General features: G+C 37.4%; 1 protein-coding gene and 1 long non-coding RNA gene across 14 annotated transcripts; both read right to left on the bottom strand.

Annotated features, from left to right (window-relative positions):
- Positions 1-1,974: 1,974 nt before the first annotated feature.
- Positions 1,975-9,835, bottom strand: LOC107777344 (putative disease resistance protein RGA4). Of its 13 annotated transcripts, none has more exons than XR_001646175.2 (7): positions 9,821-9,835; positions 4,862-5,055; positions 4,165-4,335; positions 4,013-4,089; positions 3,451-3,519; positions 2,878-3,324; positions 1,975-2,316 (listed from the first exon to the last, which is right to left on the bottom strand). XR_001646175.2 is itself a non-coding variant. In XM_075248467.1 (7 exons), exons 1-2 carry the CDS (start codon positions 9,379-9,381, stop codon positions 5,040-5,042), a joined length of 3,801 nt encoding a protein of 1,266 aa, XP_075104568.1. In that variant the 5' UTR covers positions 9,382-9,687; the 3' UTR covers positions 1,975-2,316; positions 2,878-3,324; positions 3,451-3,519; positions 4,009-4,089; positions 4,165-4,335; positions 4,862-5,039. The 13 variants fall into 13 exon arrangements, 12 of the variants coding, with proteins under 12 accessions (XP_075104568.1, XP_016452831.1, XP_075104571.1 ...); XM_075248467.1 differs by lacking the exon at positions 9,821-9,835 and adding an exon at positions 5,597-9,687 and having other exon boundaries at positions 4,009-4,089; XM_016597345.2 differs by lacking the exon at positions 9,821-9,835 and adding an exon at positions 5,597-9,687.
- Positions 9,836-16,414: 6,579 nt separating this feature from the next.
- Positions 16,415-21,957, bottom strand: LOC142178484 (uncharacterized). The gene is made up of 3 exons (XR_012706647.1): positions 21,154-21,957; positions 19,568-21,052; positions 16,415-19,234 (listed from the first exon to the last, which is right to left on the bottom strand). It is a non-coding gene; the product is annotated as an uncharacterized LOC142178484 (long non-coding RNA).
- Between the last annotated feature and the right edge of the window lie 2,695 nt (positions 21,958-24,652).

The following is a 24,652-nucleotide window of genomic DNA, read 5'->3' as shown; positions in this document are numbered from 1 at the left end:
TATTGTAATTCATTCTATTAAGTAATAATTATTGGTGATTATCTAAAACAAATTGTAAATTACCTAATATAATATATCGAATTACACTAAAAGATGTTCATGCAGTTTCAGAGAACATTGTAAAAAAAATTCATTATATTGTCGATATATATAACTTAATTCCTATATAAAAAGGATAAAATTAAAATTGAAGAGTGAAGCAAATATACTAATTAATGAGGGGAGAAAATTATCAAAATTTGTAAATTTATTGTATTAAATAAACCTCAATCAAGTAACAAAAACAATATAATGTAATACTTTTCGTTATACGAATTATTTATATAATTTATATAATATTAGTAATAATAATAATAATAAAATTTTAAAATAAATTTGGGGCCTTCAAATTTTAGGGGCCTAAGGTGACGGCCTCACTTCCCAAGCCTTTAGAGCCTCCCCTGATTGGGAGCCCACTATTAATATATCACTATTATCTAAAGACATAGTACATGAAATTTTTGCCACCGAACTTTACGGGTGCTGGTGACCCCTCTACCTTTGGTTGCAACTATTCGCTCTATCTCTGATTGACTTTGAAAGGTGTTCAATACCGCCGGTTTGTTAGGGATTGTCCCATAACAAACTCTAAGGGATCATTTGGTACATGGCATAAGGATAATAATTTCGGGATAAAATTTGTTCTAATTCACTTTATCGAGTTTTTGACCTTTTTCATCCCTGTTGTTTCACCTCACCTTTCACTACATCCTTATAATATCCCACTTAACTGAAAACATCCCTTAAGTTTTCCAAACTTAACCAAGAACAACCTTCCGTTATCTTTTCTATCTCTTTCTAACGGAGCTTTCTTTTTCTCACGTGCACTTCATGTTTTCCACCGTAGAAAGCTTTTTTGAAATTATGTATCTGAAGCATTCTTGCATCACAAATGCATCACATATTTAATTTGTCAAAAGTTTGGGCTGGTTATAGAGAACGACTCTTATTTTCATCTGCAGATTGCCAAATTAATCGTTCGTGAAATGCTTTATATTTTACAGTCACCCAAAACTAATTTACTCCACTAAGAGATTTATATTCTTATTGAAGAAACTAACCCATTAATAAAACAACAGAAAAGATATTAACTTAAATTATTGAAACTAGAGATCAAATCTTACTTATTATCTTTCTCGCCGGTTCTTGATGCTCTCCTTCATTCACTCCCTGTGATTCTTCTTACCTCCCCCTCCTCCCAAAAAAGAAAAAAAAACTTACTCTCTCTCACATGGGCTAACCTATATGAGGAATCTAGTGATGTGGGTTGAATCTGTGAGGTTTTGAACATAAAAAGGAGGAGAAATTTTTGGAGAAGGTGTGTTGTTGGTTTGATGTCGGACGACTAACTAGTCAATTATTTCTATTTTTTAAAGAGCTTGCCGGAAATTATCGGGAAAAAAAATGAAGAAGAAGCAATGCACATGAGAAAAAGAAAGCTCCGTTAGAAAGTGATGGAAAAGTTAACGGAAGGATGTTCTCGGTTAAGTTTGAAAAACTTAAGGGATGTTTTCAGTTAAGTATGATATTATAAGGATGTAGTGAAAGTTGAGGTGAAACAATAGGGATGAAAATGGTCAAAAACTCTCACTTTATCGGTCAACTGATTTTAGGAGCTGTAGGCTTGGCGTTCCGACTGGTCCACTGGACTTTGATTTCTGCATAAGCAAAAGCTCAACTAATTATCATGTGCAACAAAACTTAATCACTCGACCCATTTTGAAGCCGACATGCTGGCTTTAACATTATCATAAGTGAAGTTTAGAATAAACAAACCAACTCAAAAACTAACCTTTTTTTCCTTTTAAACAATATATAGAAATGTGCAGGTTGGGAATTGGAGTTACACACGTCTAGTGCATGACTTGGGGATTCGGAACGCAAACTTTAGATTTGAGCCATCATAGTGTTTGGACATAAATAAAGCAAGATAAATTTCAGAAGGAAAAACAGAATACATTAAAGAAACTATCAACTAGGTAATGATACAGCAGATAAGTGCTACAAGTTTGAAGTGTTTGCTGGAGACAAATTCTATTTATAAGAAGAGGCAGGTGTAGCATGTGCACTGTGCAAGAAAGGCCTCTGATGTCAAATCTTAGTCCAGGATTTTCCACATACAAGGAAATAATATCTCTAATCCAGATTCAGCCAAATGCAAATGAGTTTACCAAATGCAATTTCCCTTGCCTACCATGACACTGAAACACATATAAGAGAAGTCTTTTACAGCCTACGATTTCGACAAGGTCCATGCCGTTTGTTTCAACCATGAATCTGAAACACAGGAAATAGTAAAAGGTTAGTTTTTGCACACATATCCTTCTTGGAGAATGGAGAAGCAGGTCATAAGTAGCCACTGGAAAAAGAGATGCTTTAGGATAAAGCAGACCTATTAAGACGAACAGAGATTGCTAAAGACATTTTAAGAGCCAATGAGGCACTCTTTGCTAGTATAAGATTCATCATATAGCAGTCTTTTGCAACTTTCTTTGTTGAAATCCTTCAATCGCGACTTAGGATCGTTCCTTGAGAGTTTTCAATTTAAAAAGAACAGTACAAAAGAGATGGAGGAAAATAGGATGCTGTTTTTTTTTTCCTTTAAGCCATCACCCAGGGAAAGGTTCGTGTGGTGTTGGGGGGTTTGGCTTGACCCGTACCATGTATATAGAAGGTAAAGATGACAAAAGAAGGGGGGCATAGACCTGAACTTCGTATACACAAGACCGTTGCAAAGACAGTCTTCAAAAAACCCATGGAAGATAGAGAAATATACAACTACTCTTCCATGAGAAAAACTAAATGAATTAGCTTACAAAAAAGTTAGCTTTATCATACCTACTTCGTATACTAGGCAATTTCCATTTATCTAGTAGGAAAGGACCTCTAGCTTCTTTAGGGAGATTCTAAAAATAGTAGAAATAGGAACTGCTGCCAGTGATTGCAGCTCTTTCGGCTAAAGCGTCAGCCACCTGATTGGCTTCTCTATAGCAATGAGAGACCACAACTTCTGCATGGTTGATACTTCTTTTGGCATCTCTGATGATCTGCTTCATCTTTGCATTGTTGGTACATCCTTCTGTAATCATGTTGGCAACAATCAGAGAATCAAGCTCTAGATGAAATCTGGTGTAGCCTAGCTGTATACACCGTTCTCCACCAAGTTTAACTGCTACAGCTTCTGCCTCATTGTTGCTTTTACATTGAACAGGTATTGAGAATAGCCATGAGGAGATCTCAATTAGAGTCTCTTATCACCCCTCCTATATCTGCTCTCCCGGTATCCTATTTACATTGAAAAGGTAAATAGGAAAAACAGCATTTAGGGGGGAAAAGAAAATCAATTGCAGAGAAAAAAGCATTGATCTAAAGGCACCATTTGCAATCTTTTATGAACAAAAGCTAACTTACCTAATTTCCCAGATTTGTGCAATCACGGTCTCCAAAGGCACCACTCTGCACAATGTTCCAATCCGTGCCCTGAAAATTAAATAGGAAAAAGAAAATACTGTTGAAGACAGTGAACATAATAAGAGTCCATTGTCAGTGGCTTTTAAAATATGAATATTAACATGGGAAGAGGGTCATTTTTTTTTTGCCTCTCTACATTTCTCCTTCTCTTATGCAAGAGCAACTGATTATACCAATCATGACAAACCAATGTTATGCCAATCAAATACTTCACTTTCCTAAAGATATGAGCAGTTTTCTTTACCCAAAATCACATCACTTTCCTAAAGATAGACTCTTTTGTTGAACGATAATCATGCAAAACAAACATAACTTTTGAATCATTGTGTTGCATAGGGACTAACTTACCTCGGTTAAGTTAGTCCCTATGCAACTAGGGGATCAAAAGAGGTAAGAAAAGCGATAAAAACAGTGCTAACCAAGGGATCTAGGAGATTAACAACTTGGAAGATGCTTAAATGGAAATATTGGTCCTATAAAAGTAGAGAATCTTTCAACCTACTGGATGAATGTCCCTCAAACTGTTCAATCCATTCAAGTCTCAGTTCTTCCCCAAGGGAGACTGCTAGAAAAGCATCCCTGTTAAACAGTACAATATTTTCATGAGAAAAAGGAGCTGAAAAGTAAAATCGACGAAATTGTTCTTAGGCATACTTCTACACAACTTTTAAGTCTAGGCTGGCATGGAAGCAAGGTGCAGCTAATACTGCACATCCATTTTGTCTTTGTGTCATAGCAACCTCCACAGCTACATCGCAGGGATAGCTCATGAACATAATTCAATTGCACCTCCCTGTACACCCTTTATTATCTTCAACATAGTACCTGAACAGATATGACAAATACTGATTCTTCTTCTTTTACAGGTTGGAAGAAGGGAGGGGTCAGACATTAATACAACAAAGGAAATGGGGAAACTTGGTAGAATTTTAATATTGTGAGAATGTAATAGACACTCCTATCATCAACGTAAAACACTGGATTATATGAAGCGAAGCTCTGGCCAACGAAAGAGGAAAACTTATATGGAGAGAAGCACCAAATTGACAGAAACTAATGTAGGCTCTTCCTAGCAGCTTACATTCTAACAGTTAAACAATATCGTAGATAGTTGACTGATGCAATAAGGCGAACCAAAAAAGAAGCAAGACAAAAAGATCCTTAGGAAACAGGGAATGTCATATTGTAGGAGATCGATAAATTAAATAATTTCTTTGATCCAAATGCCGAAACTCATTTTTAAGCTATAAAATGCTGCTGGAGTCATCTCGGCATTAAAATAAGTTAAACACCAAGTTTCGATGAGAGCAGGTATCAGACTTTATGGTCAAATAATATTGCAGAAACTTACAGGGGGAATAAAAAGGCAAAGAAGGCCATCCAAAGACGAAGGAGAGACCCGTATAGCTTCTCACTGAAACCCCTTTAAGCTTTGGGTTTATTGATATTTCATATGTAGACTTCAGTTTCCTGAAAATGTTGCTTCGTACCCAAACAAGGTCTGAATGTGGATAATATAATTTCGCAGTTCAATTGAAATTTAATCTGCAAAAGGAAATGCCAAACTTTAGAGCAACCTTTTGTGATGCATTTGCATCCTTGTAGAGCACCAGCTGAAGAGAGTAATTATTTAGAGTGCTGACTCTGAGCAAATCGTTCTCAGAGGTCTTTGGTTTTCAATTACTTGTTCGGTTATTCCTATCTGCCCAGTCTGTATAAATAACTTCAAAAACAAGCTATTTTTCCTATTACAAGGAATAAAAGAAGAACAAGTAGAAGAAAAAAAAGAAGAGGTTTCAAGTGAAAAATCCACATGGAAAATCCAACAGTTTCAAGTGGAAGTGCAAAATACTAAAGGGAAAGCATTCAATTCACTGATAACTTTGCATTTTTCGTGATGTCATATAATTGCAAGTTGAAGGATTGAATTAATATAGAACTTTTTTTTTTCCTGGAATTCTTCAGTACTACAGTAACATGTATTGGTTTGGGGAATGAGAAGTTTTGGAAATTTAGGGAGAGGAGGATGGAGGAGATTTTGAAAAAGAAAAAAGATAGACTCAGAAACTGAAAGAGAAACAGAGACTTGCGGAAAAACTGAAATATGGGAGCCGTAATTTGGCTTGTCAGATTGGTGCAACTTTCTTCTAACTGTGGGCAGTTATGAATTTCCAGGTGCCGTAATTTGGTGAGCCGTTGAATGGAATCTCTAGATGGCAGATGTTGTAGTTTTTCGCAGTTCCTTAAAATTAACTCTTCCAAAGAAACAAGGTTGACGAGCCCATCCAACAGAGCTTCTAACAATGGACAATCACGGATCTCCAAATGCCGTAATTTGGGCATGGCATCTAAGAAGTCCACATGTTTTAGAAGTTTGCACCTCACTAGCGTCAATTTTCCAAGAGAAGTAAGGTTGCCAAGACTATGAGGAAGAACCTCGATTCCAAATTCAACCATTCCAAGCTCTGTTAGGGCAGAAAGTTGCATAAGCTGATAGGGCAGAGAATCCCAGTGCGCACGTCCATACATCCACAATGTACGAAGGGACGATAGCTGCTGAATGCCATTAAAAATCAATTGGAATGCGCCAAAATCCACCAACTCTGAGAAAGGACCTATTGACAATGCCCTTAAACCAGTGAGACAGCAAAGGCCCCCTGTGGGTACACTATTCAGTTTGGGACATTCTGATATAGCTATAGCTGAAAGTGAAGGCATTTCCCACACATGTAAAGGGAAGGAAACTAAGTTGTTACAGTTGTAGACTGCCAAAGACTCCAGAGACGGACAATGCTCTAGCAGACCACTTGGTAAGCTAGTCAATCCATCACAATTGTATAACTGAAAACTTTGGAGGGAAGTCAAATGATTCTGTCCACTGGGAACAGGAATGGAACTGAAATTGGTGCAGTCCTTAATTATCAAGCTCTTAAGAGAACGGAGACTGTACAAACTCTGTGGAAATTCACGAAACTCTCCGCAATTTAAGACCCATAGATGTTGAAGAGAAAAATTGTTGTGTAGCATTTCATGTGGAAGACAAGTGAGCTCTTTCACATTATTGACAAAAAGCTCAATGAGAGAAGTCAAGTTGCTGCACAAGTTCAACAATGGCATTTCATTGTTAACTCCTTCAATCCTTAATTCACGTAAGATTTCAAATTGATTTGGAGTACTTTTTAACAATGGACATTTACTAATACACAACATCTCAAGCTCGGGAAACATTCTTACTCCAACTCCGCCTCTACCACCACTTCCAGTTGGCATCAATTCCACTCCCTTCCACTCAGTGAGGCTAGGCATATCCTCCAATACTAGTTTTCTAAGTAACGGGAACACTTGAATATTAGCGTTATTGCTGCTTGCTCCATTATTGTTAACTTCAACGCCATAAAATGGAGGCCCAATGCATTCCAACGTGTGGAAGCCCACCAGTTCAAGATGCCGAAGGACTTTCAGTTGGCCAAGCGATGGAATTTCTTTGCAATTTCCGCAGCCACTTAATTTCAACATGACCAAATGTGGTAGCAACTCTTCACTGAACCATGAAGGAAATCTAGTCCCCAAATAGTCCATTACTGCTAAGGTTTTCAAGTTAGGATGTGGTTGAAGACCATCCAAAACATCCTCATCATTTATTTGACAGTCTTCTGGTTCATCATGGGACCATAGAAATGCCAGCTTGTAGATATTTGGTTTCTCCTGTAGATATGCTCTTCCAGCTTCTTCTCTATTATGAACCAATTGCAGACCGTTGATTGTCAATTCACCTCTAAGGTTTTTTAAAAAACCTAATTCTTCTATTCGACGACCTTTCTCTAAACCTACCTTGAAAAACTGTAGGGTTTGAAGACAAGTTAATTGACCCATCTTAAGTGGCATATGAAAGAGATAATTATCAATACACCATTCTCCCCAACCTGTAGGATGATGATAATTTGGTTTGTATTTAGATTTGTAATATATATGTCTCAAACTTATCATATTTCCCATCTCGTCTGGAAGCACCTTGAGTGAAAAGCAGTTATTGACTCGAAATGTTTGCATATTGTAGAGCTTGCAAATGGAGTTGGGCAGCGCTTTGATCATAGTGTTGGAGAGATCAAGATATCTCAAGTGTATAAGCTTGCCGATTGAGGTTGATATCTCCTTGATGGCTGACCTGGACAAATTTAAAACTCTCAAGAACTGAAAGCTCAATAGCGTATCTTCAGATATATGATTACTTCTCAAGAACAATGTGCACAGATGTCCTGGCTTATTTATCTTATCTATTTTATCTCTTGGTGAGTTCCATCCAAAGTATTGAACTTGAGAAAGATTTTCTCCACCGTCGCTCTTCTCATCAAATAGTTTAGATTTTAAAATATCTCCAGCCAAATCATGCACAAGATCATGCATCTTACAGTGTGTTATATTGTTGTGCTCATCTAGCTTAACATCTTGCAGCAAGGAATTTTGCAACAAAATTTGAAAAAACTTGTTGCCGACGTCTTCCATCAAGGTGGTCTTTTGGCAAGGACGAAGATATCCTTCTGCCATCCAGAGTTGGATTAGTTGGTCCTTTTCAAATTCAAAATCTTTTGGAAACATTGCAAAGTACGCAAAGCATTTTTTCAGATGTGGAGATGGTAGATAAACATAGCTGAATTCTAGGATTTTCTTTAAATTATTCTCCCCACTATCACCTCCACCTGCAACAAGGGAGTTGCCACCAAGAATTGTCTGCCATTCATGTTTTTCTTTGTTGCGTAAGAGGCCTCCCAACACACTTGCTGCCAATGGTAGACCTTTACACATTTCAACAATCCTGTTGCCCATGCTCACTAATTCCTCTGTAACCTCCCCATCAACAAATGCTCTTTGTTTGAAAATGGACCAACAATGATCATCTGTTAATTTTTTCAACTTATGAGGATCTGCTGCTACTGAGGATGCCACCTGATCCCTACGAGTAGTCACAAGAATGCAGTTTCCTCTGAATGTATTTATTCCTCTCAAAGTGTCCACGAAATCGTGCCACAATGTAGGGGGGTCAACATGCCACAAATCATCCAGGACAAGCAAATACTTCTTCCCTCCCAATTCATCTTGCAGCTTCTTGACTATTATATCCCTACTTTGGACCTCAAGTTTCCTTTCTGTCAATGATTCGAGCATCAATTCAAGAAAGCTCTTAGTTTCTAACATTTCAGGTAGACACAACCAAACTCTCTTTTCAAAATGTTGCTTGATCTCTTCATCATTGAAAATTATCTTAGCGACAGTTGTTTTCCCTGAACCTCCAAGACCCACTATAGGAATGGTGCACATAACAACATCCACTCTCATGTTCAACATCTTCTCCTTTATTTCAGCAACATCCTTGTCTCTACCAACAACATCAGAAGCAACTACCACAGAATCTGTTTCTCGAATTGGTAGTATTTGCCGAGAAGGACCTTTTAAAGGTTGGAGACTAAGGGTATTGGCTAACTGATTGATAGCACTCAACTCTTCGTTGATGTTTTTGATTTTTCGAGACATTTTGCTCTTAAAAGCTGTATGAGAAAAGAGACCACTGACCTTTCTCATTGGGTTGTTTCGGATCTTCACTTCTCTTCTGCGAGATTCATATAAGAACTCGTCAAACACATTTTCAGCATCTTCAGCAACCCTCTCAAGCCTCTTGAGCCATTGTTCCACAGCTTGATCCTCAACTTGTCGTCTTTCAGCATCGTGAATGAAAGCTTGGATCATGGATACATTTTGTGTTAGCATATCGACATCTTTGTTGCAGTTCCTTAAACATTTGACTTCCTCAATAGTGAGAGAAAGCAGCTTCTCAAGAAAAACATGAACAGTAGCACCAATTACAGGATCGGCCATTGTTGCTTTGCTCTTTCACAAAGTTTTCTTCCTCTACACCAAAGTCTTCCCAAAGAACTTGTAAAGTCTTCGTTTGCTATTGTTAGTGGACCACTAAAGTCTAAAAGAAAGACAATAATTTACAGCCAGAGAAGAAAATTAAAATAGTCCCTTATCTGTGGGGCTTGGTGTAGTTTGGTTGTTTATGTATACACCTATAAAAGATCTTTTGTGTTTGGAATGTGTGGACACTAATATCCAGCTCAAGAATAAACCCTAAAACTAACAGAAAAAGGCTTATCTTTTATGGTACTGCAGTAAGAAAACAAAACAAAACAAAACAGTTCTCTTCTCCAGTCACTTGTCTGGGACATACAAACAAAACAACAATGGCATTTTGCCATTTTGGCACAACAGAAATGGACAACAAATAGTATACCATTTTGACATACAAACCCACCTATCTGATTTTCTACTTCTTCATTCCATCATATCAAAATCCACTATTTTCATAACCAAAGATTCATTTCAGTCCAAAAAAGCCAAATTTTAGGGAGGGAGGTACTTTCTTAGGCACCATTTTTTACTGTCCAAAGCTGTCGTCAAAGTCGCCGAAGCTCTATGGACGATTTTCAGAAATCTGAAACCAAAGTTTTTTATTTTGTTTTTGAATCAAACGACACAAATAGGTAAAATAATATTGTGTATCATTATATATATATATATATATAGTGCGGTTATTCACCATGCTATGACTTAACGGCAAGTTATAGCGCGGTGAATAACCACGCTATATATAAATTGTCTTGCCCCACCAATAATTCTTCTGCACTAAACTGACCACCAATATTATCTTTAATTGGTAATAAATTTAAATTTTATGTTAAGCTGTCATTTTTTTTTTGTTCTAAGCGTTAAACTAATAAATAATCCGAGAAATATAAACACATGCGCAAATTATGTAAAACATAAATAATGTTACTATTATATATTTAATGTCATATATACAAATAATAATAAATGTCAATGTGTCCCATAGTCTGTATGCTTTAAGGCATTGGCTGGCCTGAGGAACACCTCATCTCGCCCGGCTACGCTATCAGGATCATCCTCATCACGTCGCCTCTTTATCGGAGGATGCATTGCAACATGATCGTCAGTAAGGCTAACAGACTCGGTAGAATCGACTGTCGGGCCAATAGTAACCTACAAAATAATAAGATATTTTACTATATGAAATATAAATTAGTAACGTACGTGTTAGCAAAAAAATATTTAATGGCCATACCATGGTCTCAATGGGCTCCTGAATAAGATCATCCGTCTCCGACATGTCAGTATCGCACAATGTGGCCTCCGTCATGGGCGACAACGATGTATTTAAAAGAAAAAAAACGTTTTGGATATTACTAACTAATCAATGAGATAAAAACAAAAAGAAATAATAGCAATACAAACAAACTTGTGCCTCAGTAGCGCCACAACACTATGTCGGAACATCGAGGTGCACTGGAGTAGACGAAGTATGTGATAGATCCTCAACATCCCTCGGTGATAAGCCATAACTCAGTCGTCACCCACTATGCACCTCTCGTGTCGGACGATCATCACCAACCGTCGATGGCTCTGGGGGATCAGGAAAATACAGATCCCACTCCTGTCGCGTAATGGTCGTGCCCGCAATCAACAATGGAGCTGACGGGGTCACCTACAAAGTCCCTGGCGACAACTAAAGGCTGAATGATGGCATGTCATGATGAGCATCGTGTGGCTCAGGGTGGTCACCTGGCTGATCATCTCTAATATCCTCCACGGGTTCCTCAACGCCCGCTTGTTGGGGACCCCGTCCTCGCCGACCACCATGACCTCGTGGGACACCCCTTCCTCTCTAGCCACGCTTGCCACGTTTACCACGTTCAGGCTCCACTGGTGGCCCATGATGGTACTCATTCAGTGGCACATAAGCAGTCTCGTATCCTAAGCGCTAATCATCTAGGGCACATCTCAATGTCTCGACAACAAGATCAGTAACCTGACGGCCAAACACGTGCAAAGTTGTCGCTCCCTCGCCGGTATGTTGCAACATCGCAGTCCCAACTGGTAGAACTGATGTAAGCCAATAGCCTGCCTAACATGTAAAATATTAATTACGGAAGGATAATGTAACATTATAAGTAAGTATAACAAATAACATACCAGTGCCTCATGCCTCTCGGCGTACGGAATGTACCGACCACCAGGGCGATGAACGGGATTCCCGACGACAAGTCGGGTAACGTTGCGATACCAACCCATATACTCATGCTCGCCATCCATACGCTCAGGTGGAGTGGGTGGCGGAATCAAGTCATACCTCTGGTCTCAAACCTCAATCTGGGCCTCTAGCCAGGCCAAGTATGTCTCGTCAACCCTGCAACGATCATCCCGCTGGTAATGTGTCCTAACCCAAGTGGGCAGAATAGGTACAAGGTGCAGTCGACCAAATTGGCGAAGGACTCACTCCGTAGCATGATGCTCGACTATATCGAGACATATCAGTGGGACAGAAGAGCTCCACATAGCTCGGTCGCGGGAGCAATAATCGGTCAAACCAGCTATGAGTGCGCCGTTGTATGGCCTTCATACGAACTATTTATTAAACATAAGAATCGTAAGTAAACGCAACACATATAAAGCCAGGCCAAGTAAACATAAGTATATATGTACATGCGCGCCTTCAAGCAAATCCAACAAATCCCTGTAATAGGGGAGATGATGTCGAGCCTCGACCTTGCATCCGTAGCCTCGTCTATCAACCCACCTCTAAGCTAAAGGGAGAAACGGTAGAGGTGGTGCATCCGGAGCGATCGGTGGTAGATGTGGCTGGAATTGCAGGAACCGCTCCCAGGCCCATATCTAATATCGATTGTGGACGTAAATTTTAAGGTATTTTTTACTATGTATGTTATAATCATGAAAGGAATTGACTATGTTTTCACCTGCAGCAGCGGTAAAAATCCGGCACTGTCTCTCTGGGTGCCCATGCACGCCCGACACATCTGCCTATACATGTAACCTAGAACAGTTGTAACCATGTAAATCATCTAGCCGCTCCAGATGATGTAGAAATCTCAAGCCGACTAGGCTTCCCGAAGTGCTCGGGAACAGTACACCACCAAACATAAGCAGCAACAACAATCTCGTGTGTCGATCGATATCCTCTGGTGTTGAATCATCCGTAATCTCCGCATCCATCGCCGCCAGATGATGCCGGACGGGCGTTAGCTGCAATCGACTGGCCCTACTCAATGCAGTCAGCTCCGCTGGCTGGAAACCGGTGAGCCGCTGCAACATATGCAGGTAATGCACTCCCCTATAGTCTTTAAGAGCAAGCGAGTAACCTACGGGTAATCCATGGACATGCAGCCCGAAAAGAACCTCCACATCCTCAAGCGTGATGGTAGCCTCCTCGGTGGGTAGATGAGACATGTGCGTCTCCGGTCGTCACCGCTCTATCATAGTCGTGATCAACGGTCGGTCGAACTGCAACCGGCCGATCTCTATGATCATGTAGAAACCCGTATCCTGAAGGCGTCTAACTATACAGGGATAAAGTGGGTGGTCCCTAATGAACTCTCGCATATCGTCTATACGTCTGAGGCGGAATGGAATGTTTTGGTTAGACACTGCCCATCCCAGATGTATGAAGACTTATGGTTGCCCTGTAGCAACAGTATCTCTCGAGATGTAGGTCCGGGATGCAGAGGGGGAACCTCAATGACGATGTCTATAAATTGAACAATATTAATTAAAGTATTTTTTTTATTGCTTAACACCTTTAAATACATCGTAATTAATCTTTTATATTAATATCTAATCGGTATTTTTAATATATTATCACTTAGGTTAATACATTTTCTATATTATTATTTTATATGTTAGTTTATTACATTATATGTTTGTTTCTTATTTTATATGTTAGTTTATTATTTTATATTTTTTATTTTATATGTTTGTTTCTTATTTTATATGTTAGTTTATTATTTTATATGTTTGTTTCTTACTCAGCTATTTTTGGGTATAATAGATTAAATAATTAATATTTATAGTTATACATGATATAATTAATAAGTATTCATATAAAAATACTTAGTTTGACAAATATTATTGTTTTTATGTTATTTTATTACATTTGCTGGCTAAAATTCGAGAGAGTTTGTGTTTGAACTATCATTTTTTTTTTCCAGATATTTTTGGGGTTAATAGATAATTAAATGATTGATTTCAATAACTACAAAGATACTTAAGTTGATAAATTTTCTATATTAATATTTCATATGTTAGTTTCTAACATTTTCCCACTAAAGTAACACTACTCAAAAAGGCCATGAACAAAGTCAACTACCATTAGCTAAAATTTAATATCAATTTTACTATGCTACATGGCACTATATTACAATGTTATTTGGATTTTATTGTTGTACGTATATTAATATGTGACTTTATTGTTGTTTAGTGCCTTTTGTGTTTTCATAAAATAATAATTTATCTATTTTACTAATTTTTAAGCACATAAATAATCTAATCCGAATAAAAAATAATAAATTAATTAAATCAAAAAACAATCACGAAACAACATAGATCACAGTAAAAAAATAACTAACAAACATTTTTTATAACAACTAATAACATTAATTATTCATAAAATAACAATTTATCTATTTTACTAATTTTTTAGCACATAAATAATCTAATCCAGATTAAAAAAAATTAATTAAACCACAAAACAATCACAAAAACATATAGAACACAGTAAAAAATAACTAATAAACATTTTTTATAACAACTAATAATATTAATTATTTATAAAATAATAATTTATCTATTTTTTAGCATATAAATAATCTAATCCGGATAAAAAATAACAAATTAATTAAATCACGAAACAATCACGAAAAAATATAGACCAAAGTAAAAAACAACTAATACGTATTTTTTATACATGAGTTTTACCAAAAAGTAAGGCGAAACACCTCGATTTAAAGTTTTTTGAAAGGTGAAGATTTGATGATTTGGGGGCCGACATGAGCAATCCGCTACACGATAACCACTTAGACCCGGTGTTAGCTTGTTACAATACGGAGAAGATACACTTTTTATGGGACGGGTGGACTCCAATGAGTTTTTGTTGCTACAATACGGAGAAGATCACAAGGATACCAACTAAACCAACTATGTTTCTAACACTTGAGTCCAATTTCATAAGTTTAACAAAAATCCTCATTTCATCATTTGAAGATCAATTCTTGAATTTTAACTCCAACTCATTCATTAAACTTGTTATGAGATCTAGTCGTTCCACTAGAAACTCAAAATAACATCGTTCAAAAAAGACCCAACACTATTTCAAGAATAGCTTCTAGGGTTTTATGAATAGATGTTTAAATATAAATCTAACTTCATAAATATACTCTACTACGCCCATGGAGTATAGTACATAAGATTGGAGTGACGAAATTACCTCTTTGTCAAACCCTAAAAGTTTCAAGATTTGAGTTTCTTGAAATGTCCTTGAGATTGTCTTGAAAAATCTATGAATCCCACGATGTTGGAGGGTTAAGAGATGTAATAAATGAACCAAATCTATCAAAGAAAGACATTTAATTCTTTCCTTGAAGATGTATTAATGATAAAGAGCTCCTCCTTCTCTCTAATCCCCAAGACCAAGTCCAAAATAATATAATTTCTCTCTCTACGAAATGCCTATAAAAACTTCAGTTATGGGTTTTAAATTTCAGGTGCTGAGTTGCACGCCTTCGCTGCACTTCACTCTCTCACGCTGGGTTCCAATTTTTTCCATCACTGAAGAAATATTTTGGTCTTCAACTTTAATCATTCCATTTCCCAACTTAATATGTTTGCCTTTTGTCTTTCATAATTACTTCCATTATTCCCTTATCTTTGCTTATTTCAAGACCCAACACTATTCATCATCTTTTCCAACCAACTCTTCAATTTCAAGACTAGCTTCTAGGGTTTTATGAATAGATGTTTAAATATAAATCTAACTTCATAAATATACTCTACTACGCCCATGGAGTATAGTACATTAGATTAGAGTGAAGAAATTATCTCTTTGTCAAACCCTAAAAGTTTCAAGATTTGAGTTTCTTAAAATGTCCTTGAGACTATCTTCAAAAATCTATGAATCCCACGATGTTGGAGGGTTAAGAGATGTAATAAATGAACCAAATCTATCAAAGAAAGGTATTTAATTCTTACCTTGAAGATGTATTAATGGTAAAGAGTTCCTCCTTCTCTCTAATCCCCAAGACCAAGTCCAAAGTAATATAATTTCTTTCTCGACGAAATGCCTATAAAAACTTCAGCTGTGGGTTTTAAATTTCGGGTACTAAGTTGCACGCCTTCGCTGCACTTCACTGTCTCACGACTCACGCTGGGTTCCAATTTATTCCATCGCTGGAGCAATATTTTGGTCTTCAACTTTAATCATTCCATTTCCCAACTTAATATGCTTGTTTTTTGTCTTTCATAATTACGTCCATTATTCTCTTATCTTTGCTATTTAATTAATTTCCCCCCCCCCCTCCTTATATCCTTGTCCCCTTTATCTCTTTGTTAGCTAATAACTTTTCTAGTTTTCTAAATACTTTCTAGTTGCCAATCGAAGTCTAGGATTTTAAATTTTTGTTTTCTTATTAAATTCCAACTCTTCAAGTTGGTTACATATCATTGAATTCTCAAAATTTCAGCACTTATGACATAGAAACTTGATATACTCCAAATGCATTTGATGACCTTGTAACCTCCACTAATTCAATGATTAACTATCGACATTGTCCCTAAGCATTCCACTAACTTTGTTCTACTTCTTCGAAACTGCTTCTGCTTCTAGCCAAAAGCACTTTTTTTCTCAAGAAAAGCTTGGCCAAACACCTCACTTTGAGGAAAAAAATACTTTTTTGAAAAAAATACTTTTGGCATGGTGAGAAGCTTGGCCAAACAGGCTATAAGGGGCATAGACCATCAACTCAAGAGAGCATCTTAAATAATGGGGAACAGGACACTGCTTCTCCTCTGGCATAAATGGAATGTTCTGGTAGAAAGAGTAAAGAAAGCTTAATTGACTAGTATTGGGAATGACTAAAGCTATGAAAAGCTTGTGAAAGACTTCCCCTGTGCACAATGTGAAAATTAAATAGGAAATACTGTTGAAGATTGTACACAAAATTTGGAGAAGCCTCTACCACCAAGAGGAGTCACAATTCGATCCAAAATGGTATCTGTCTTTGCATCTAAGTATCCCATGTCAGTGGCTTCCGACGAAATGGCTTTATTACCTCTACCATTACACCAGCAGTTGATAATAAAGGCGCCTCGCGCACTAGAATATGAACATTCACGTGTTAGAGAGTCTGTTTTTGCTGCTCTACATTTCTCCCTCTTGTGCAAAAGAAACTGATTAGACCAATTGTGCCAATCAGACACTTCACTTTCCTGAAGAGAATGAGCCGTTGTCTTTATCCAGAATCCAGAATCGAACCATTTTGTATCTTCCACTATACCCTGTAATGAAGAGTATAACAATATATGAGGATTAAGATATAAGTCTCTTTTATTGAACAAAGCAAACAAAACTTTTGAATCATTTGATGCATAGGGACTAACTCAGTAGAGGTAAGGTAAGTGATTAAATCAAAGGACCTAGGAGATTACTGTCACGACCCAAAATCCCCTCCGTATGGGTATTGTGATGGCACCTAGTCTTAAGGACTAAGTAAGCCTAACATTAATTGAAACAACAACATTATTTAAACAACATCTAACAATTTGAAATAGAAATCTCTTAAAGTTTTACAATTCCCAAAACCCGGCAGTACAAGTCATAAGCTCTATAGAGTGTTTTCTAGAAAGCTTCTAAATACAACTGTCCAAAACTAAGAATAAACAGTGCAAAATAAAAACTTGAAAGTGACTTCGAAGCCTGCGAACGCACCAACAAGTTTACCTTGAGTCTCCACAGCAACGACCCGCACAGCTACTAACGAAACATACCTGGATCTGCACAAAAAATGTGCAGAAGTGTAGAATGAGCATACCACAGCGGTGCCCAGTAAGTATAAAAACTAACCTCAGTGGAGTAGTGACGAGGTACAGTCAAGACACTCACTAGTCAAATAACCTGTGTCATACTAAAATAATCGAGAACAAATAGCAGTGATATAAACAGTAAGGCAGCAAGAACACCACAATTATTGCCCCGACAAATAAGAAAGAACACAATTACAACCAATTAAACAAGTCTTTCACATAAGAACTCTTCAAATAAAATACATTCCATATATATATTTCCTTCGAATATGTATCCTTCGAATATAAAACTCATTCAAATAAATATCTTTTAAAATAAAATTCTTCAATTTAAAAGTCACTCTGTGACACCTCATTTCATAATTATCAAATACGGGTTTCAACCCACCTTTATATTTTCACGGCACCTCGTGCCCATATTTCTATCACAACTGCATGGACTACTCACGTGCCAATAATATCAATGTATATAAGATCCGCATGATCAATTTATTCCCATTAATGTAAGTTTATAATTTAAATCAAGTAGGAAATCAACAAAAGAATAAATTTATTTTAGAAATCATTTGGTGGAGAAAAATAACATTTCAATAAAATGAAACACCTGATAGTTGATGATTTGGATGTGAAACTTATAAGAATTAAAGTATACAATAATTTCTTTTATTCAAAACAACTTAACCTTAAAAGTTAGTAAAAGCTGGAAACACAAATCCTCAGAGTCTCGTACAAGGGCCAAAGCCAACACATTACAACCAGGAATACAAACACACAATATAATCAAATAATACATCGCGGAAGAACACACGGATTTACATATCACGGAAAAATAAAATAACCAAAGGCAAGTGCAACCATAGAAAATATCAACAAAAAGAGTACTCCCGAGGTACCGCCTCGTAGTCCCAAAAGTAAATATGCAACATCAACAATGCCCCCAAGCCATCACAAATCAATTTCCGACATAGCCCACCTTGTCTCGCCACGTGTGCAATAGTAAAATGAATTCCCGCCTTGTCTCGCCACACGTGCACAATAATGTTCCCACCTTGTCTCGCCACATTATATATATATATATATATATATATATATATCCCGCCTTGTCACGCCGCATGTGCAAATATCAATAGTAACAATAGCATGGCAGAAACCTCGTGCAAACACCCGAACATAACTCCCACAATATACTGTGCCAATATCACATCTCATAAACTGCACCTCAAGTACTCAAATATTACAACATCATATAAATTGCACACCAAATGCTCAAATATTACAATTATCACAGATTGCACATCAAGTGCTCAAATATCACAACTTGCCACAAAAATCAACCATACCTTATTTTTCACAATAAGGAGCCCATGGCTCGACCATAATGTGCACAAAAATCTTAACAAAATATCCGGAAATTAACAAATCAGCAAAATAATATTTTACATAAAAATCAAGGTGGCAATTACATCAAATCATCATGTAAAAATAATTTCAACAAACAAGGATCTAGGCATGACAAATAGAGAATTTAATAGGTGCCAATAATTTCCCATTTAATACATAAGGGCGTCTAAAGATTTTTAACCAATGTAATTTGCCCATATAACCCAAGTACGTACTCGTCACATCGCGTACATGGTTTTCAATTACACAAATTGCACATAAGACTTAATGCCTAAGGGGATAATTCCCCCACTTGAGGTTAGGCAAGATACTTACCTTTTGAAGTTAGGCCGATATTCCAAAATAGTCTTCTTGCTTGAATTGACCTCCGGACAGCTCAAATCTATCCAAATTAATTGTATAACTTCATTAAAATTCTTCAAAAATAATTCTGGATAATAATACGTCGACTAAAAATTTTATTCCAAAAAGTCAACGCGGGACCCGCCTCTTGGAACCCGACATAATTTTCATGAAATCCGAATACCCATTCCGATACGAGTTCAACTATACCAATTTTATCGAATTCCAATAAAAACTCGACTTCCAAATCTAAAATTTTCGTTTTTGGAAGATTTTACAAAAATCTTGATTTTCCTCTATTAAATCCGAATTAAACGATGAATATAATCATAGATTCATGAAATAAAATCACTTTAGGATATAGAACATTTACCCAAGTCAAAGTCGTGAAGAACTACTCCAAAATCGCTCAGAAACCGAGCTCCAAAATCTCAAATCGAAAATGATGAAATGACCATTTTTTGTCCTAAATGTTTTGCCCAGATTCCGCTTCTGCGGACTAATTTCACGCACCTGCGAGCTCGCTTTTGCGAGAAATTTCTTGCTTCTGCGATGCCCACTGACCTCTCGCACCTGCGGAGAAGTTCCGTTTTCTGCGGTCTCGCAGGTGCGGGATAATTTTCGCACCTGCGACCACTGCCCAGGCCTGCTACTTTAGCATCTGCGATCTCAACCTCGCATCTGCGATTGCGCATCTGCGTTCCATTTCATCGCAGATGCGATGACACCAGTGACAGAGTTCCAACAGCTCCTTCAATTTTAAATTTTGGTCCGTTTAACCATCCGAAACTCACCCGAGGCCCCCGGGACCTCAACCAATTATACCAACACATCCCAAAATACAATACGAACTTAGTCGAGGCTTCAAACCACATCAAATAACGCCGAAATTACGAATCGCGCATCGAATCAAATTTTGAGTTTTCAAATCTCCCAACTTCTATATTTGCGTCGAAACGTATCAAATCAATCCGGAATGACTTCAAATTTTGCACACAAGTCATAAATGACATAATGGAGCTATTCCCATCTCCGGAATCGAAATGCGACCTCGTTATCCAAAAATTCACCCTTCGGTAAGATTTTTCCAAAAATCTTCTATTTTTCAACTTTCGCCAAAATGCGTCGAATCGTCCTACGGACTTCCAAATCAGAATCCGGACGTATGCCGAAGTCCGAAATCGCCATACGAAGCTATTGACATCATCAAAATTCTATTCCGAGGTCGTTTGCTCAAAAGTCAATTCTCCAGTCAACTCTTTCAATTTAAGCTTCAAAATGAGAATATTTCTTTAAATTAAATTTCGAATCTTCCGAAAACTAAGCTCGACCACATACGCGGGTCATAATACATATTGTGAAACTTCTCGAGACCTTAAGTTACTGGACGGGGTATATTTTCTTAAAACGACAAGTCGGGTCGTTACAATTACCAACTTGAAAGAAGCTTACATGGAAATCTTGGTCCAATAAGAGTAGAGAATCCTTCAACCAAATGGATGAATATCCCTCAAACTGTTTAATCCATTCAAGTCCCAGGTCTTTCCCAAGGAGGCTGCTAGAATAGCATCCCTGGTAAGTAGCATAGCATTTTCATGAGAATAGGAGTTGAAAAACAAAATAAAAATTGACGAAATTGTTCTTAAGCATACTTCAACACAAGTATAAGACTTGGCTGACATGAGAGCAAATGCAAAATTTGTCTTTGTACCACAGCAACCTCCTAGCTGCATCCATTGAAACTATCTACATTTAGCGCCATCAGTGAGAATTATTTGAGCTGCAACTCATGAATAGCTCATGAACAGATTTCAATGGCACCGATAATCCATAACCTTTATTATCTTCACCATAGCACCTGAATGGATATCACAAGTACTGAGATTCTTCTACTTTTGTACAGGTAGGGGGAGGGGAGGGTCAATTTAATAATACATCAAAAGAAATTGGGATACTTACATTGGAAATAAAAATGCAACCACAGCCATCCAAAGATGGAGAACAGACACGTGTAGTTTCTCAGTAACTAAACAAGGCCTGGATGGGAATATTCTCTTTTTGGACTTCCAGCAAGCTTTATTGAAATTCTAAACTCTAGAGCAACCTTTTGCAATGCATTTGAGTCATTATCGAGCACTGATTGAAGAGACTAAGAACTTAGAACTGAAAGAGTCCAGTAATGAGTCTACAGTTGAAGATCATATCCTTCAACAAAATTCAGGCAGGCCAGAGTGCACTTCAACAATCACAGATTCCAATTATGCTCAGGAAAGGCTGCCACATTGGCTCGTGTACAAAACAAACGCGGTGGTTCCTCTGTGGAAAGGAATGCCAAAAAGAACTTGACAAACTTGTCATACCATTCTTCTACCAAATAATAAAACAAAATATAGCCAACGTGATTACTGCCAATAGATTTTGACTTAATATACTAGCAACCTTCTGCACACCATTTGATCTAGTTACCTGTGAGAAAGAACGCATTTTCATGATAATATGACATCTTTATAGGAAAGTACATATTCCCCGTTTGACGAAGAATTAGAAGAACAACAATTATTTTCAAGTGAAAGAGCATAATGCTGAAAGGAAAGCATAGATGCAATTCACTGATAACTTTGCATATATCTTGATGTCATATAATTGCAAGAAAAAAGGATTGAATTAATATATAACTTTTTTCGTGTATTAGTTTGGGGATTGAAAAGTATGGAAAAACTAAAGGAGAGAAGGTGAATGGAGGAGAGAAGAAAACAAATTGACTCAGAAACTGAAAATGAAATAGAGACTTACTTAAGTTCTGAATTCTTTACCCCATGTAAATTTCTGGAATATGGGAAATCTTGGACCACCGGGAGTTTGGGCCACTCTGATTGGTGCAACTTGATGGGTCCATCCCATGTGTAAGGGAGACATCTTTCTTTTGGCTTTGAAATGTCAAGCCAACTAAAGAAATAGTAAGGAAGATTTTATGGTAAATATTTTTTTGGTTTCACATTGAATATTTGACTCTTATCAAACTCATGAGATCATTGATGACATCAATGAAGCATTCCTAAACACTATAAATATGTGTTTTGCTCTCATTGTAAAGTACACCAACAAAGAGAGAAAGAAAGAGTGAAGTTTCACAGACAATGTATAAGAAAATAGTCTGTGAGAAAAATAGAGAGTAAGCGATATTGTATTTGAGGTGAGAATATCAAAAGAGGGTTATATCTTTTGAGTGTTGTAGTGGTCTTTGGAGTATTTTACTCGGACCTACAAAGTGTAAAATTTCTCACTATAGTGATATCAGTTGCTCGTCTCGGGGCCATGGTTTTTTCCCTTATTCAAAGAGTTTTCCACGTAAAATTCTTGGTGTCGTTGTCACTCTTTTATTCTTGTTAATTACCGTATCTCGGTGCTACGTGATTATTCCGCTTTTATTATTGTAAATATTATTTTTATAAGGGGTTTATTCTCAACAACTGGTATCAGATCACAGGTTCTGCTCGTTCACAGAAATATTATTCACTGTCGGTAGTACTATACACGATGAAAAAAAAATATTCGGAGTAAAGTATGGGATAGAAAAATTTAACGGAGATAGCAGTTTCTCAACATGGCAAAGAAGGATTAGAGATCTGCTCATCCAACAAGGATTACACAAGGTACTAGATGTTGATGCCAAAATGCCTGATACTATGAAAGTTGAGGATTAGGCTGACTTAGATGAAAGGGTTGCTAGTGCAATCAAGTTACACTTATCAGATGATGTGGTAAATAACATCATTGATGAAGACACCGCACGTGGCATTTGGGCAAGGTTGGAAGCCTATACATGTCCAAAACGCTAACAAATAAATTGTACCTGAAGAAGCAGCTATACGCCCTACACATGGGTGAAGGTATGAATTTTTTGTAATATTTAAATATGTTTAATGGACTAATCACACAGCTCGTCAATCTCTGAGTAAAAATCGAGAAAGAAGATAAAGTCATCTTGTTGTTGAACTCGTTGCCATCTTCGTACGATAATCTGGCAACAACCATCCTGCACGGTAAGGCTACCATTGAGTTGAAAGATGTCACATCGGCTCTTTTACTCAATGAGAAGATGAGAAAGAAGCCTGAAAGTCAAGGACATGCTCTCATCACAGAAGGTAGAGGCAGGAGTTATTAAAAGAGTTCGAGCAACTATGGTTGATCCGGAGCTCGCGGGAAGTCTAAGAACCGATCCAAATCAAGAGCTAGAAATTGCTACAATTGTGATCAACCAGGTCACTTCAAAAGAGATTGCCCAAATCCAAGGAAAGGCAAAGGTGAAACTAGTGGCCAGAAGAATGACGACAATATAGCCGCCATGGTGCAAAACAATGATAATGTTGTCCTCTGTATAAACGAGGAAGAGGAATGCATGCACTTATCAGGTCCAGAGTCGGAATGGGTGGTTGATACATCAGCATCTTACCATGCCACACCGGTAAGAGATCTTTTTTGCAGATATGTAGCAGGTAATTTCGGCCTTGTGAGAATGGGTAACACAAGCTACTCAAAGATTGCGGGGATCGGTGAAATTTGTATCAAGACAAATGTCGGATGCACATTGGTTCTAAAGGACGTGCAACATGTACCTGATTTGCGGATGAACTTGATCTCAGGAATTGCCTTAGATCGAGATGGATACGAGAACTATTTTACAAATCAAAAGTGGAGACTCACCTAGGAATCATTGGTGATTACAAAGGGAGTTGCTCGTGGCACGTTGTACAGGACAAATACAGAAATATGCCAAGATGAATTGAACGCAGCACAAGATGAGATTTCTACAGATTTGTGGCACAAAAGGATGGGTCATATGAGCGAGAAGGGATTGCAGATTCTTTCTAGGAAATCACGCATTTCTTATGCCAAAGGTACAACGATAAAACCTTGTGACTACTGTTTATTTGGTAAGCAGCATAGAGTCTCATTTCAGACATCGTCTGAAAGAAAATTGAATATACTTGATTTGGTATATTCTGATATTTGTGGTCCAATGGAAATTGAATCGATGGGCGGCAATAAATATTTTGTTTCTTTTATTGATGATGCTTCACGAAAATTATGGGTTTATATTTTGAAAACCAAAGATCAGGTGTTTTAAGTTTTCCAGAAGTTTCATGCTATGGTGGAAAGAGAGACATGCCAAAAACTAAAACGTCTCCGAAGTGACAATGAAGGTGAGTACACTTCAAGGGAATTTGAAGAGTACTGTTCTAGACATGGGATCATACATGAAAAGACAGTTCCTGGAACCCGACAACACAATGGCGTAGCCGAAAGGATGAACCGCACCATTGTGGAGAAGGTGAGAAGCATGCTCAGAATGGCTAAACTGTCTAAGTCATTCTGAGGTGAAGCAGTTCAGACAGCCTGTTACCGAGTCCATCAGTTCCGTTGGCCTTTGACATCCCAGAGAGAGTCTGGGCCAACA

This window comes from Nicotiana tabacum, chromosome 24 (assembly GCF_000715075.1).
Source record: "Nicotiana tabacum cultivar K326 chromosome 24, ASM71507v2, whole genome shotgun sequence".
Classification (NCBI taxonomy): Eukaryota; Viridiplantae; Streptophyta; class Magnoliopsida; order Solanales; family Solanaceae; genus Nicotiana; species Nicotiana tabacum.
The sequence above is the reverse complement of the archived record's forward strand: the minus strand, read 5'-3'. Positions and strand labels throughout refer to the sequence as shown.